Genomic DNA, 16,477 nt, shown 5'->3' with positions numbered 1-16,477 from the left:
CTCTCATCGCATCCTGACTCGGTGACATGTCAGGCTGCTGGATGGGGGGAGGGGCTGGACGGTTGCAAAGAATGCTCGGTATGCCCGGGCGATCCCAAAACGACAACCCCTCTCCACCCCGCCCGCCGATCCCCGAGTTCGTTCGTTGAACTCGGGACGAGAGTAGACGCAATTCGTCCACTCTTAAACATAAGCTAGATAGATAAATAATCGCCACCGCTGTGGCGCTTTGTCGCGCAAACCGACGGAGAGCAGGACCCGTTGTTGCTTTAAATCGCGACACCCCCGTAGCTACGAAATGGTTTGGTCCGTAGGTGGGACTCTGGAACGGTCGGCAGGACGTCGTAGATCAATGAACCGGACCGTACGGTTGGTCCGTCGTCGGGTATTTGCATCTGACAGTATAGATGTGTCAGTACCTATGTAGACTAAAGAGGACAAAACAAAAAAAACAAAACCAAACCCCCGCTTTCAGTTTCTCGGTAGTAGTGTCAGCCATCCCGTGTAGTATGTCGATATTGTGAATCTAAAGGTTACTTTGGAGACCCTTCGGATTAAGCTTTAATATATCTGGCGGTTCCTCGTCGCCGTTGTTGGATCTGATTAGCGAAATAAAATAGGCTACAACTGTTACCTCCAGGATGATCTTTGCGAATACAGGAAACCCGCTGAAGACACCAAATCGTAAGCAGGTAGGCCGATGAGAGGATAAAGGAAAATGCACACTGGCTTGCCTACTTTTTTTCGCACCACACCTGAGGTCGGATTTGGAACACCCCGAACAAGCCTGCTTGGTAGATATCGAATGGCAAAGGAACACCCTGGCTGCCACAGCAAATAATAAAAAGCTATCCCGACATGACATTGGGGAAACCTTCCTAAGCTAATTTGGGTGATAACATAGGCTTGTGTGTTCAAAATCCCAACCTCTAATGTAAAAAAAAATAATCTCAAAAGCTTTTACAAAAAGAAAAAAAACAAACAAACACTGAAACAAAAACATGTTTTCTCGACCTTGATGCACCTTAATTTAGTGGTCATGTGGAGATGGGATTGATAGACTGATGACGATGTTGGAAGTAGGAGATGTCGTTAGATGGAGAGAGACCATCCAGTCGGACCAGTGTCTATGTATAGGCTATAGCTTTGTATTCCCAGGAAGACTCTCACAATTCATTACAGGAGAGTCCAAATAAAACAACACGGGGGAAAAAAAAGATTTGCCATTGTTGTGGAGTAAATAATTGTTGTAAGGCATAACGAAGCCGATTCGCAGTACGTTCTGTCAGTTGAGTGGATCCAAAGGCGGGCTCTCCTTCAGAATAAATCTGTGCTGGAGTGAGCTAATCACCAGTAAAGCATCCTGGATTTTCATCTCGTGTGGGAAAATGTTAATGCAGGCCCCCACCCCCACCCCCTACTCCCCATTTTTGGTCATTACTATCATCTTTGACTTTGAGTCTTAACACAAGGATATGAAAACATACACTGTGAAAACAGCCGGCTGACATTGCTGGCTGTGTCTTTGTTTAAAGGGGTTTATTTGACTACTCCTTGTCCATCAGTTAAAGTGAAGTGGACATTCTGACATCAGGAGGGATGAGGTAATAGCCCAGTGTCTATATTAACTCAAATATATGCCATTAGCTCCATAGCTGACTTGGGTTTCTCGTTTCATAGGTTAAGGATAGCCACGGTGACAAAAATGATTCCATAACATGTTATCACACCAAGGAGACAAGGATCTGAAACTAACCTAACCTAGTGTTTGTCTGCTGTGTCTGTAAAGAAGGAGTCGGTGAGGTTGCTGTCTAGATATAATTATGGTGTAGTGGGCTCTGATGAAGTCTTTAAAACCTACCAGTGAGACTTTGTTAATATGATAGGTATGCAATGTCTGAGGCCTGGTTTGAACCCACGTAGCTCCATACTCTGGGAAAAAAAAACATTTTTTTAAAAGTACGTCAGCAACATTCCTTGGTTCTACCTGAATCCATACAGACCACAATAGCATGTGTGTCATGGCAGTCACTTCCTTAGTATTAAAAGAACTGCACAAACACCAGCCCTGCAACATTCTATTGTATGAGGACTCTAGTTTTGTCATTGCTGTGGTTGCTATGGCTTTAGCATTTTATGCACTACACTTGAAATGGATTTGGATAGTGCAATTCCTAACAGAAACCTAACAGCAGTTAGGGTTTGTTTCTGAGCTAATGTGGAGAGGGTTTAGTTGGCTCGAAGCTATTGTCATGAATGAATAAAAGGAAGGAAATAACTGTAGGGGAGAGTTGGATGGCTTGTCCGGAAATGACCAGACTGTAGATTTCTGACAAACTCTAAATTAGGAAGACTGAAGTTAGCGATTACCCAATGTTTCTTGTGTATCTCATACAAGATTATAAGTATTTGACCCACATGCAGAATGGCACATAGGACCTCTTCTTAATGTCAGCCCTGATTCTTAAATTTTGTCCCATGCATGTCCCAAAGAAAAATATTTAAGCTGTTTTGTTAGTTCTGTGGATCATTGATGTGCCTTGCACTTCACCTTCAGAAGAACATTAAGATGACAACAGCCACACGAGAGTACAACAATTCGTGCATGTGCTGACCTATCACGATGCACTGTAACTGAATGCATCAAATCTTGTATGTGGGGTGGGGTGTTTGTGTATTTTGTGTTTTGCCTGTAAATATATGTGTGTGCGTGTGTGTGTCTGTGTGTGAGTCATAGCTATCTATATGTATGTCTGTCTGCCTGTCTGCCTGCCTGTCTGTCCATGTAGAGGTTGAGCTATAGATATTTATCTTAGTTTAGAGAGATCGTTCAGCTTCCATGCAGTAAATGACAGTCAGTTTCCTGTGTGCAGTCCTACCCCATGACTCCGTCCAGTCCAAGCAGCAGCAGCAACAGCAGCAGCACAGGTTTGGAGCAGCTGAGCAAAACTAACCTGTACATCCGAGGTCTGCCCCCTGCTACAACAGACCTGGATCTGGTAAAACTCTGCCAGCAGTGAGTACTCGCATCCAAATTCGCAAGTATGCTCGGCTGTACATACATGAGCACACCAATACCACTCCTTTACACCAACAGCAAAAAAAGTCACAGTCTAAACTATTATTTGGAACAGGATTAAAAAAAAAAACTTAGCGTTATGTAATGGTAAAGTCATTTAAAGGAGCCTAGTGAATATACTTGATACTTTCTGGCTCTAGTCGTAGTAGTTAATGTGGTGGAGGTCATAATTCAATTTATTCCATGTCCTCTCCCTTCCTCAGAATTACATGCACATGGAGAGAGGCATTCAACCATGCAACCAGCAACAGCAGCTGTTTTTGTCATGTTTGCCTATGTTTTGTTCCTGTTCCCAATGGTCTTTGCCAGCAGAAAGCAGAAATGAAAGAGCTTTTCATAGCACTAAGGCTTGAATGGTGATCTAAGCTAGACATTTAGCCTCTGTGGTGTGTGTAGTCAAACACCAGTTCTGCAAATTGTGTTTATACCACAGTTTATCACAAAAAATTATCTACGAAGCATCTAGATTGCATGATTACTGTGTTAAAACACATATTACAGTAATTCGTGCAAGTTTTCTTTTGCCACATTTACCTTGTGTATGTGTTTCTATAACCCCGTCTTTCATTTGACCAAATATGCTCCGTTACGTTACGTTCAATTAATCTATTTTTGCTTTTATTACTAGACCTTTCTTGTTTGTAGCCAGTGGCGACAAGGTGGGGCAGTTTCGTAACAAACCTTATGCTCCAAAGTGGAAAGGGATAAAGCAGAGAAGAGGGGATTAGGAGATAAAACAACGCTGTTATTTGTGTTATATTCTTGTTGTATATGTGGAATAACTCAGACCTGTCAACTGATATTTCGTGTAAATGATAAATGATCAGTTTAAATACTTGACATATTCATGACATATCCAGGATTTCCATGACTAGTAATATAACGTGTTCATGTCTGTTCAGGTATGGCAAGATCCAATCAGCGAAGGCAATCCTGGACAAGACAACCAACAAATGTAAAGGTCAATACTGTTCTTCATTCACTGAGCCTGTATAAATAATAATGACAGTATACAGAAACAAACAAGTTTATTTAATGTGTAATTTAGGCTCATTATGGTGTCTATTAATACTACTCGACCACCTACAGGTTATGGCTTCGTGGACTTTGACAGCCCAGGGGCAGCTTTGAAAGCCGTGCATGCCCTCAAAACCAGTGGTATACAAGCGCAAATGGCCAAGGTGAGATAGATGTGGGCATACAGTACTTGTGTGTTAAAGTGCTTGTGTGTACATTTGCTCATACATGGTTGTACCGTGCATGTTTGTGTACATGCTTGCATATGGGTGTGTGTGTGTGTGTGTGTGTGAACATTTGTATGGGGCTGTGCTTCCTTGATGCGTGCTTCAGTCTCTGTGTGTTAGATAGAGACATTAGAGCAGTCACATGGCCTCAGCTGACTGGCTGTTCTTCCCGTGACCCCATTTACATTCACTGCAGAAAGCAGATGTTACGTCCATATGGTTACGTCTCACTTTGCCAAGTAACCTGTCAGTCAATATTACATGTACTGGACCACCAGCTTCCTCTCCCCCAACGATTCCTCTATTCTGATTGGACCACATGGATTAGCCCAGATTAGTTTTGTTGATAGCTGAATGTTAGCTATTAGCATTCATGCTAATTGACGTTAGCATCTGCACTACAGCAATTGGTATAGGCCCAGTATCAAAGGCTTGCTGATTTTTAACGAATCAAGCCCTATTTGACCAGCTGATGTGTAGTGGCCTAACTTCTTATTGTTGCAGTGTATTTTTAGATGAATATCATTGTCATATGACTTTATGTTCATCTTTTATATTGTGGAAAATCTCTGGTTCATCATATTTTCCTTTGTCTCCTCCCTAGCCCAACCCGTGCTTCTGTAGTTAGATGCATGGTAGAGAGTTCATTGATGAAGGGGTGCTCTCTGGAGACCTTTGTCTTGCTGCTGTGTTTAGACCAAGTGTTGCAGAACACAGTTTGTGTGCTGTGCTGTGGTAGCTAGGCTACTGTGCTCTCCTGCTGTTTCAAGGGAATTCTTTGACGGAGATGTTCTACTTCACAGTAGTAATAAAGTACACTCTGTGTTTGTGCGCATGTGTGTGTTAGGTGTTTAGTGTGCATTTAATAATAATAATATTACATTTTATTTATGGGCGCCTTTCAGAGCACTCAAGGATACCTTACAGAACAGTTAAAAAACAAGCAGCACTGTATCAGACAGCATAAAATCAAAACAAATTAGGTTAGACAATAAAAAGTTAACAACATTGTGGATGAAGAGAGTGTGTAAAAGAGACTACTAATAGTATTTGCAACTGTTTCAGGCTACATCTAGTTAGGGCTTGTTTCAAGACATAGAAACGAGGCATGTACCGATATCACTTTTTCACCGCTGATTCTGAGTCCGAGTACAAAACTTTAAGTATCGACCGATAGCAAGTATCGATCCCATACATTATTTTTGCTGAATAGTGCAGACTTAAGGTGTGTTTTAACCGAGCACAAAGCGAAATTTACCAGTGGTGCGAATGTATGAAAAGTCAATGGCGAATGGTTGGAGTTAATCGCAGCGAAACTGAGCGTTGAGAAATGGGTGCAATGAGCGTTTGCTTGAGTTAAAAAATGTTCAACTAACTCAAGCGAACGTTTCACCTGGCGAATGCCAATCACCTTCAAGTAGGGCTAGAAGCCACGCCCACTTTACAAAGACCTCTTCAGTCAAGTTGGAGGACAAGTGGATCATGTCTTCAGTTGATAATATGCACCCAAACTGACTGCCATCTCCGGGTCCAGTGGGACTTCCAAGGCCAACCACGGCACTGACTCTCTGCGCTGATCCATGATCATGAGATAAGATCGCAAGATAACTTATGATGAACTTATATGACTTCCTTTTTCATAGTGATGTGTTCGTCGCAAACGAGTCGACTCGGGCTCCTCTATGTGAATAATGGGAACCGGCTCCCATTTTTTCTTTCTTTTGTTATATTTTTGTAAATTAATACAAGACAGAATAATAGGATGATCCTATAATGTATTTGTTAAACACGATCCAGAAATGTCTCACTTTGGTAACAACATTAAGAGCCAAGCATGGTGAGACTTGTATGTTGCACCTGTGGGCAACATACAAAACATAGTTCAATTACAATAAAACTTTCAATACACATGTCTAATAGTTTTTTGATGTTTGTTTTTTACATCATTTATCGTACTTAATTTTATCATACATCATTTGGATCTTATTGCTCAGCTGAGCCAAATGGTTGGCTCACTAAAAAGAGCTGGAATTCCCATCACCATAACAACTTAGCTTTCTTCTGTCGGGTCTAGCAAACTTGCTAGCGGCATTGGCCTAATCAAATATGCTTACTGTGACGTGGCAGGAAATTTGCTTGTTCCTTTTTCAAGCAAGCGAGCGATTAAACTCGCGCGAGGGCGTTCAGTTAAAACGCAGTTAGGCAATTAGTTTTGGGTCAATGGGTAAAATAATTTAGGTAGAATTAGTTTTTTTCCCCCCCACCATTATAGAAACACAGGCTTATGTGCTAAAAATGCAGTAAATCAAGGCTTTTACTTTAATTTCCACTTCCGGTGTGGGAAGATGGCGCGAATTCACGTTCACAGCGGCCTCACCCAGTACCAGGGTGGGAAGATGGCGGTGCGAATTTATATTTGCGGGGGCCTCACCCAGTGCCGTCGATGCAGTGTCTTTGTCCACATCTGCATCTAAATTTTTGTCTTCGTTTGTTGGCTGGGAGAGCTGGCGCTGGATCGGCTGCGAGCGAGAGCTTTGTCTGCTGTGCTGTGGGCCCAGGGACCGCAGCCTTGCCCGGAGCCGCACTCGAGGAGGTAACACCGAGGGCGGTCTGACAGGACGCTGAAGCGGGGCAGGCTAAGCTAGCTGCTAGCCCGTGCAGACCGCCAGTTCCGATAACACCGAGGGGCCGCTTTGGCGGCAGCCTCACCTGGCATTGACTGGTGTTTTTGATGTGCGGGGAGGTGTGTCAAGGGTGTCTGGCTGGGTGACCTGGTGCTGGATTGGCTGGGAGGGCTTGGACCGCTTCATCTGGTTGCCATAGGGACCACGGCCCCTGCCTGGAGCTGCGCCTGAGGAGGAAACACGGAGGGCGGTCTGACAGGACGCATAATCGGGGCAGGCTAGGCTAACTGCTAGCCCATTCAGACCGGCATTTCCGACAGTCATCCTGGCTAGCATTTGTTCCCTTGCACAGTGATATATATATATATATATATATATATACATATATATATATACACACATATATACACATATATATACACACACACACACACACACACATATATATATATATATATATATATTTATTTTTTTTTGGATGAAGGTGTTCGTTTGAATATGTGTGTTCTTGTCGTTCTTAAGTGTGGTTTTGTCTGTATGTTATGGTCTGGGGGAAATGGCATTTCGTTTGACTTCATGTGTGCAAGTACATGAGGTGAAATGACAAAGTGTTCCTGATCCCTGATTTATGACATGTTACTCGTGGCTTTTGGTATTGGATTTTAGTCTTGGGAAAAATGTCTGATACCCTATTTTATCCTGATATTGATCTGACATCCAACATCAGTATGGGTAGTGGTGCATCCCTAAAGAAACTTTTTTTGTTCTGTAATGCTACTGAAGGATTAAAGGGCAATTAATGTTTCTTTTAAAAAAGAACGAAACCCCACAAAAAGTAGAGTCCCAGTATCATATAAACACAATAATGAAATTTCAATGGAAAACTCCCAGGCTGCTAACAAACTCTAAGGTTGTAATAATATTGTGAAACTGTGCAATAACACTTGTACATTTGGCATACGCAAAAAAAAATAAATTCTGACTCGGGTTAGTGTGATACACAGACTATCTAGTGTAATAGATATTACACTTATTTTTATACTTATGCATACATTATATGTTGGTTGTTCTGCAAATGTGTGCTTATTGACTATTTGTATATATTTTCTTTTCTTTTGTTTTTTCTTTATTTTGAACCACTGAGGAGTTGCACTTAATTTCGTTGTACAGCTGTGCAGTGACAAGTAACGGCATTCATTCATTCATTCATTCATTATCTGTGATACATTACTAAAGCTCTGAGCTCTCAGAAATTGGTTTGTCATCAGAAGCAGTTCATCCCAGGATATCTACAAGACATTCTTTGACAATGTTGTCACATGTAGCATATAATATACAGCACACAGCAATGATTACAACCGTCTCTCCTCATTCTCTGTTCTGTGAGCAGCAGCAGGAGCAGGACCCAACCAACCTCTATATCTCCAACCTGCCTCTCTCTGTGGATGAGCAAGAACTAGAGAGCATGCTGCGCCCATTTGGCCAGGTGGTGTCCACTCGGGTCCTCAGAGATTACAGCGGCAACAGCCGAGGCGTGGGCTTCGCCAGGTCAGTCAAAAGGGGATTCTGCAAGTGGCAGTGTGGTTCATAGGGAACGTAGGTGACAGAATCAGTGTCAAAGAGAAAGGTTAGTTTAATGACTTAAAGAAACCACAGCTACGATTGATGTGTCAGGGTCAGGATTTTGCTCAGGAGAGGAAATTTTGCAGTATCATCATCTTTCGACTGCAGTCAAGCATGCATTCACAGCGTCACGCCAGTATTCTCTGTTTCCCACTTGATTTCGTAGGTCTTGAACATTTTGAGTGTCTCTTGAAATACAGTCTATGTAGTTGAAAGGTTGCCTTCCTCTGTTAGGACATGGGAGACGCATACAGATCACGTCGGAGTTTGTAGTATGGTGAATGGTAATAGTAACTTTGCTGAAAGATAGTGTAGGGCGAGGCTACCGGTTCGTTGTATTTTGGCGGAGAGGCTGTAGTGGTTAGCCCACTTCTGAGCCGCGAGGTTGTAGGTTCAATCGCCACACAAGACCTGTAAAGCTGCCCTTAAGAACCACATTAGTGCCATACCTGCTCACGTATTGTAAGTTGCTGTAGAATAGAGGCTAGTGGAGAACCAGACAAAGACCTAAATTGTAGTTTGCATTGTAATTCTTTTCTGTCACCAGGATGGACACAACAGAGCAGTGCAATGCAGTGATCTCCCACTTCAATGGGAAATTCATCAAGACAGCCTCTGGATGTCTGGGTAAAAATAAATGCCTTTTTAGTTTGTTGTGTGATGAAGATGACAGCAATGGTGATGAATGATAATGATGGTAAGCTTGGCTGCAACAAATTTTTTTTTACAAAAGCAAAAGTTTTCTCACCAGTTATGTGCTCTTACCCTAGCTCCTTCCGAGCCCTTGTTGTGTAAGTTTGCAGACGGCCAGAGGAAGAAACATTCTCACAGTCCGTTAGTTCCCAACGGACGGACATGGTCCAGGGAAGGGGATCTAAGACTAGTACGTATCTGTATTTAGATATGTCATACGCCTTTGCCTGTGTCTGTTGCTCTGTGTACTTTGATACTGGGACAAGAAATGAAAAAGAAACACAGGGAACAATGAGTTTATTCTGAATGATAAACAGATGATTTCTTGTTTATTCAACTGCTCTTGGCTTGCGTTTTGGGTTGAAGACCTATGACACAGCAGTAATTAAAACTTGTAATTCTACATTGTGCATCTTCTAAACTCAGGGTTCGATGACGCTTGCCTATGACCCCTCCTCAGTAACTATGCAGAGTGGGTAAGTCACATGCTGTGTAAGACACATGAATGGTTTTTTTTAACTTATTTTACAGACTTAAGGTCACTCATAATTCTCACAAACTTAGAACTTATGTTTGAAATGCTCTCTGTTGGCTAGGTTCTATCCTTCTCCTTATCCTTTGACTAATAGGATGATGATTGCCCAGCCTGCCATGTCTCCCTACATGTCCCCGGTCTCTGTCTACCAGGTACTTTGAAGGATCCCTCTTCCACAAAATTGGTTCAAACAACCGTTAGACCTGCTTTAGCCTGTTAGGTTTTTATGAACTTTAGTCCCGGTGTTTATAATGTGCTGATGTTATCGCGTCAAAGAAATAGAATTGGGTGTAAATCATCCCCCTTTCTTTCTTTCACCTCTTTCATGTCTCTTTCTTTCTTTCTCTCCCCTCTCTAACTCATACACTCTTGGTTGCCTTTAGGGTTAGGTGTATGTGTGGTTGTGTTAATGTGCATGGGTGGGCTATGCAGGTGGTGTGGGGTGGAGAGGGTGTGAGTAGATTTTTTTTCTCTGTGTAATTTTATGTAACAGATCAAATGAGTGTGAGAGTAAGGGATTTTTTTCTGTCTTTCTCTGTTTTGTTTTTTTCCCCTGTCCCTCTCACAGGTACAGAATCATTCTTGGATGGCACATCCATCATACATAATGCAACACCCGGTGAGCGAGAAACAGCCCTGCCTTTCACCTCGTTGCTTAATTCCAAATTCTGTGTAAGGGAAAGGGGGTTGCAGTAGATCCCGACTTAAACCTCCGTGCCTGTAGCAAAGCAGAGAATGTTACTTTAATCAGCCTGCTCTGCTTTCTGCTGACACAGTTAAAACAACAACTTCCCAAACTACTCCTGTGTGGGGAGAGGATGGAGCTGAGATCAGTTCTGGGAAATCGCCACTCTACTTACACACACGCACACACACACACTACACAGTGAGAGAGAGAGAGAGAGAGAGAGAGCACATATGTATGTGTCTGTGAACTGGGAAAAGAGAGGAAGAGTGAGAGGAAAAAAACAGCAAGAGAGAGACTGTGTGTGTATGCCACTCGGCTAGAGAAATGGAACAACTGAAATGACATACAGCTACTGGCCTCCTGCGCCCTCCCCTTCTCTGGATCCAGCAGGAAATGCCTGAAGCAGAGACAGTCTTATGACTGTTGGGCCATGACTCTTCCAACAGATGGTTTCCAGTAGAACAAGTGTCTGTGCTCATTCCCCCCTCACCCACTTTTGACTAGGGAATGGTATCATTCCCAAAAGGCATTGTGTCTAAAGGAATAGAATAAAGCTGATGCCCTTAAAAAAAAATGTAAAAAAAGTTTCTTCAGGTACAGCCAGGATCACACATATTCCTTTCTTGTCAAATTCGGGCTGATGCGTTTGCATACAAATCGGTGCTATAAAGTTTATAGATTTACATAATGTCAGTGTTCTTAACCGAAAATCTCCCATTTTATATCCAGCTGAAAAATTTGGCTTGTTGCATATCTATAAGTCATGCTACTTCTGTACAGTTGCCTATTTCCCCACCATTTATGTGGACAATATTTACTGTTAAGATGTCACTGTCTTTGTCACCAAACATAATTCACTTTGTGGAAAGTCAACATCCTACGGCGAAGTACTAACAAACTCCTTTTACTGCAGAGTGCTGTGATGTCTCCCTCTGTGGATCCCTCCATGTCACTGCACCCCACATCCATGATTACTCAGCAGATGGGCCATCTGTCTTTAGGAAACAGTGGAATGGTGAGGAGGATTCTGGGATAAACCGTGTCACCATGTTCAGTATTGACTAAACTGCATTAGCGGATGCTCAATGGCAGAATAACACCATATTGCGGAAATGGTTTTATTCAAAACACTGACACCGCATACACATTGATAAGATATTTAAAATACAGTATCAGCATCTCATTTTTCTACTGTGCTGTACCTGTACTATAGGATATGGCTATCTGTGGGAAGGATTGGGAACTGGTGTTGATTTTTTTTACCTAATGCAGAATGAGTGAACAACAAGGCACTCCTTGAGTCGATATGAATATGTATTAGTTAGGTTTAGAAATGCTTTTTTTTTTTCAATTTGACAGTATATTGCAGCTAACCCTGCTGCGCAAGGAGCTTATATGCCCCAGTGCCATCCCATGCAGACTACACCTGTAAGTTTTCTGAGCAGTCTCACAATCATCTGTGCCTGTATGCCCCCCCCATTCAAACTACAGTTCACCTTGTATGAAGTATAACTTTTATACCAATGTGAACAATCAAATTCTATTTTCAATCAAACTCATAGTTTTCATTGCTTCATCACTGTGCAAAAACACTCCCATTTACAAGGACTTAGATTTGAAAATTATTAATCTCATGAAACTGTCAATGACCTTATTGTCCCAAAGATATTTATTTTGAATTGAGTTTAGTTAGAACATTTCTGTTTTGCTCTTTAGGACAATGGCACGCAGCAGCAGGTAGATTCATCCAATAACTCATCTCCTTACAGTCAACACAGCAAGTAATCGGAGGTATGTGTGAGTTTCTGAGCATGTTCACCCTCACAGCATGAACATGATTGTCACCGACAAACATTACTATACAGGGGGTGTCCGGGTAGCATAGCGGTCTATTCCGCTTCCTACCAACACGGGGATCGCCGGTTCGAATCCTCCGTGTTAACCTCCGGCTTGGTCGGGCGTCCCTACAGACACAATTGACCATGTCTGCGGGTGGGAAGCCAGATGTGGGTATGTGTCCTGGTCGCTGCACTAGCACCTCCTCTGGTCTATCGGGGGCGCCTGTTCAGGGGAGAGGGGGAACTGGGGGGATCCTGGCACGAGCTACATTCCCCTGGCTAAACTCCTCACTGTCAGGTGAAAAGAAGCAGCTGGCAACTCCACATGTATTGGAGGAGGCATGTGGTAGTCTGCAGCCCTCCCCGGATTGGCAGAGGGGGTGGAGCAGCGACCGGGACAGCTCAGAAGAGCGGGGTAACTGGCCGGATACAATTGGGTAGAAAAAGGGGGGAAAATCCCCCCCCAAATAAAAGAAAAACATTACTATACAGAACTGAATTTCTGAATTTTGTTCACCGAGTGCAACACATGTACCAGAATCTGTCTCGGTGACTCGGGTGCAGAGACATCAACAACTAACATTTGTTAGCAGTTACTACATGTAATGAAGCCAGACTGACTCTGTAAGTGAAAGTAGCGGCGGAACGTACCAGGGAGAGAGATTATGAACGTTGCTGGCAATGAGGGTTTGTGCTTTCTGTTACACAGTAACACTTAAACTTGCTGTGCTTTTGTTTTCGTTCTTAGATTACCCTCTGTGAGCCATAATGGAGGATGTGGGCAGTTAACACATGGCATCACAGTGATAGCAGTGTTGGCCCTCTCTGATTGGACCTGACTGATGAACTGGTTGCACACCCCAAACTTTTATGGCGGAATATGATGGCAGTGTAAACGGACTCAAAAGTAGTTGACTAATCATGGAAAAGCAAGTTTTATTTTGATAAAAAAAAAAAAGAAAAGACATGTACATTTTTCCCCCCTCTTCCAACGATTCTCAAACAAGTGACATAAGACACCCATGTGTGATGTGATGTTCAAAATGCATGAGATTGAAATATTTCCCCCCGAGGAAGGTTTCAGTGATTTTATAGGTAGTTCATTTATGAGATTTGAAAAACCTCGCTTGCACTGAAGAGTTACGTTTTAAAATTTGCCTCATTTTGTTTTCTCTTTAAGTTGTCATGGAAGTACCTTGCATAAATCACTTCAACTACATTGACAACAATACACAACCAACTTCCTAGAAAATTAATGAATTTACTATTGGAAAAAGGTGCCTTCTTCATGTCACATTAAACATTTTACTAGTGTCATTGAACGGGTACCTTGATGAGGTATATTTTGATTCATAGCAATAAAGACGATGAGAGTCCAACTGCAATACACGCGAATAGGAATTGTGACAAGCTCGGCAGATTCCATCCTGTTACTTACCACTTTTGTTTTTGTTTTCTTCAAGATATGATCTTAACTAAGAGCTGTACTTTTATGAAATTGTAGGAACTTTTACACGGAACGGGCATCTATTAGGTGGTTTTTTGTTTTTGTTTTTTTTGCTCCAGAGGTCAGTTTGACCAGTGATCTACCTCATGGTTCTGTTGCTGCTGGCGCCGCGGGGTTTTTTTGAGGTTACGGCCCTTCTCGCCAGAACGGTCTTAGCAGGACGAACGCCAAGCTCAGGAGCTGGCATATTAGGACTTTTAATGTCTCCCACTTAAAAATTACTCTTCCAACTCCGCAACGGAACATTGTGCTTTTGCTTCATTTTTATTTGTCCGATTCTTCACATTGTTCTTTTTTTTTCCTTTTTTTTTTTTTTTACATTTTGAGTGTGGTGATGTTGTGATGCTCCCTTTTTAGAAGTCCTTAGCTAAAGCGAATAACTAGCTTCTCTTTGAAATAAAGCTCTTTTAAGTGGTGCTTGAAAAGCAAAATAAATGCAAGCTATATAGATTTTTTTTTTTGTGAGATCTCCTGCAAAATAGCGTTGTTGCAGATCGCAGATGGGACGCCGTCGGTCACTTTTCTTCCTTCCTGTTTTCTTTGAGTAAGACAAAAAGAAAAAAAGCCATAATTCTGGATGGCACTGTTACTATGCAGCTCTCTGCAACAAGGCTGGGATTTGATTCAATCAGAACCGGGGGGGGGCGCGGGGGGGTTCTTCATAAATACTGCATCTTCACTAAATGACAAGCAACAGGTCTGTTTTGGATAAACTGGGAAATCTCTTCCAACTAAACCCAACAACAGTAATGTACACAAACATGTTGTGTAGCTGGAGATATGTCATCACAGACACAGCGATAGGAAATCTCAGTGGTGGCGGATTTGTTTCGACGCCTCGCTGACCGAAGTAAGATTGACAGCATGACTTTCAGGGTTTGGTGGCAAAATTAGTAATGTAAATTGTATAGATGTATGGCCAAAAAAAAAATACTGTACAATTTTGTGTTTGTTTTTCTGTTTTACATGTCTGGCAGATGTAAGAAATCTAAAAAAAAAAAAAAGTAGATTTTTTTTTTCATGTATTATGTTATAGCATCATTGTTTTTTGTGTCACTATCACCTGACTCTCCATCAGTTCTTCCCTTGCTCTTTCCACTGAACAGATTGAAATAAAACAGCACTCACACGGTGCTCCTTCTCACCTCGGGCGTGGAATCGGGTCAGAATCAGCAATGAAAAGACAAATCCTGATCAGAAGAAGGCCAAAGTGTGACCCGTTCATTTGTCGACTGTGCCCCTAAAAAAATGCCAGTGTGTACCCAATAACCAGGGAGCCCCTAGAATATCGCCCCCTGGCAGCAGATGGTGCTGTGAGTCTGGGTTGCCAAATGGATTTTTAGGAACCTTTTTGCAACTTTGGGCTTTTTTTTCTTTTTTTTTTACTTTATTACCACTTGTCTGATTGGGGCGAAGATAACAAGCGCAACATGCAAATGGCACCGTGGACCGTGTCTGGCACTATTTCCACAGGACTTCCTCTGTGGTTTCATTCTGGCAGCAGATCTCTTAAACTCGGAGGCCTCGCGCAGCTGATGCCAGAGACATAAAGGCACCACGCCGCTAACTCTTACCGGTCATGGGGGGGGGGGATCAAAACAGCCGGGGTGCAAGATTAGCCATCACGCCCACCATCAGGCCCCCCAATCCCCGGCTCCAAGAATATACATCCACGTCCCGTGCACACGCAGATGTCAGTCAAATGCCCATTGTGGGCATTAACTCCTTGCACATGAGGAACATACTTGGAGTTATGAAATACCCCCCCCCCTCTCTCTCCCCCTCTCCCGTCGCTTTCCCCTCTTTTAATTCGCCACAGCTGAGGGGGACACATGGCACCAGCCCCAGAGAAAACTCCAAGGTCAAATTAGGGGCAGGGGCATTAAGAGGGGGGGGGGTCCAGTATCTAATGTCATTCATTTATTATCGTAGAGCAAATGCTGGGGGGTGTGATGGGGGGGCTGCTAAAAGCTCGGGGAAACCTAGTGACACAGTTTATGATGCAAGTGCGGAACGAATCGACGAGGTTCGTTGTCGAGTCTGCTGATCCAACTCGGTATTGCTCGCTGACCATGTTGACCGGCGACTCTGTTGCATCGGGTGTCTCACATTACCGCCTCTGCACCGCCTCAACTGCTGCTGCTGCTGACCTTCAAGCGCATCAGCGCGATGCGACCAGCTCGGGGTGTCTCGGGAGACCCTGGCAACAGGCGTGGACACGGGGCTGCGGACACGTCCGCTGTCATTTTCAATTTTGGGGATCTCGAGGTGCCTCACATAATGCGGTGCTCGCGCTTGAGGACTCTCTAACCTACGGTTTGCACGGCGTCCACGTGGAAGGAGGCTGTGGCCGTGGGCAGCGTGACGAGAAACCCGCTGCAGCCCTTCGTCACGTGTCTGTCCTTGTATTTTGTGTCACCGTTTATTGCTGCTTCTTTGCTGCTTTGCTGCTTTGATTAGCCTCGTTAGCGAGGCGCCGCGTGCTACCTTTTCCCAGACAGCACACGTGCGCGCAGACCCCGTTCCAGCCAGTCCACCGTGGCGAGGGAGCTTCATCATCTCGCTCTTACATTCCTTTCTTCCTTCCTCCCCCTCGCCGGCGGAAATTAATTGAACCCGAGTGAGGACAAACACACACACGCACAC

The 16,477-nt window shown here is 43.3% G+C and overlaps 1 protein-coding gene across 4 annotated transcripts; it reads left to right on the top strand.

Moving 5' to 3' along the window:
* The first annotated feature begins 342 nt into the window (after nucleotides 1–342).
* rbms1a (RNA binding motif, single stranded interacting protein 1a) lies at nucleotides 343–14,961 on the top strand. 4 transcript variants are annotated; one of them, XM_056278146.1, is made up of 14 exons: nucleotides 343–692; nucleotides 2,874–3,016; nucleotides 3,982–4,034; nucleotides 4,169–4,260; nucleotides 8,338–8,495; nucleotides 9,118–9,197; nucleotides 9,341–9,453; nucleotides 9,690–9,739; nucleotides 9,860–9,950; nucleotides 10,367–10,417; nucleotides 11,400–11,501; nucleotides 11,846–11,914; nucleotides 12,203–12,277; nucleotides 13,073–14,961. In XM_056278146.1, the coding sequence occupies exons 1-13, from the start codon at nucleotides 642–644 to the stop codon at nucleotides 12,269–12,271; spliced, it is 1,122 nt and encodes a 373-aa protein (XP_056134121.1). In that variant the 5' UTR covers nucleotides 343–641; the 3' UTR covers nucleotides 12,272–12,277; nucleotides 13,073–14,961. The 4 variants fall into 4 exon arrangements, with proteins under 4 accessions (XP_056134121.1, XP_056134122.1, XP_056134120.1 ...); XM_056278147.1 differs by having other exon boundaries at nucleotides 3,982–4,040; nucleotides 9,893–9,950; XM_056278145.1 differs by having other exon boundaries at nucleotides 3,982–4,040.
* Nucleotides 14,962–16,477: the final 1,516 nt, after the last annotated feature.

Source organism: Lampris incognitus, chromosome 4 (genome assembly GCF_029633865.1).
Source record: "Lampris incognitus isolate fLamInc1 chromosome 4, fLamInc1.hap2, whole genome shotgun sequence".
Lineage (NCBI taxonomy): Eukaryota > Metazoa > Chordata > Actinopteri > Lampriformes > Lampridae > Lampris > Lampris incognitus.
This window is presented reverse-complemented; position numbering and strand designations above follow the sequence as displayed.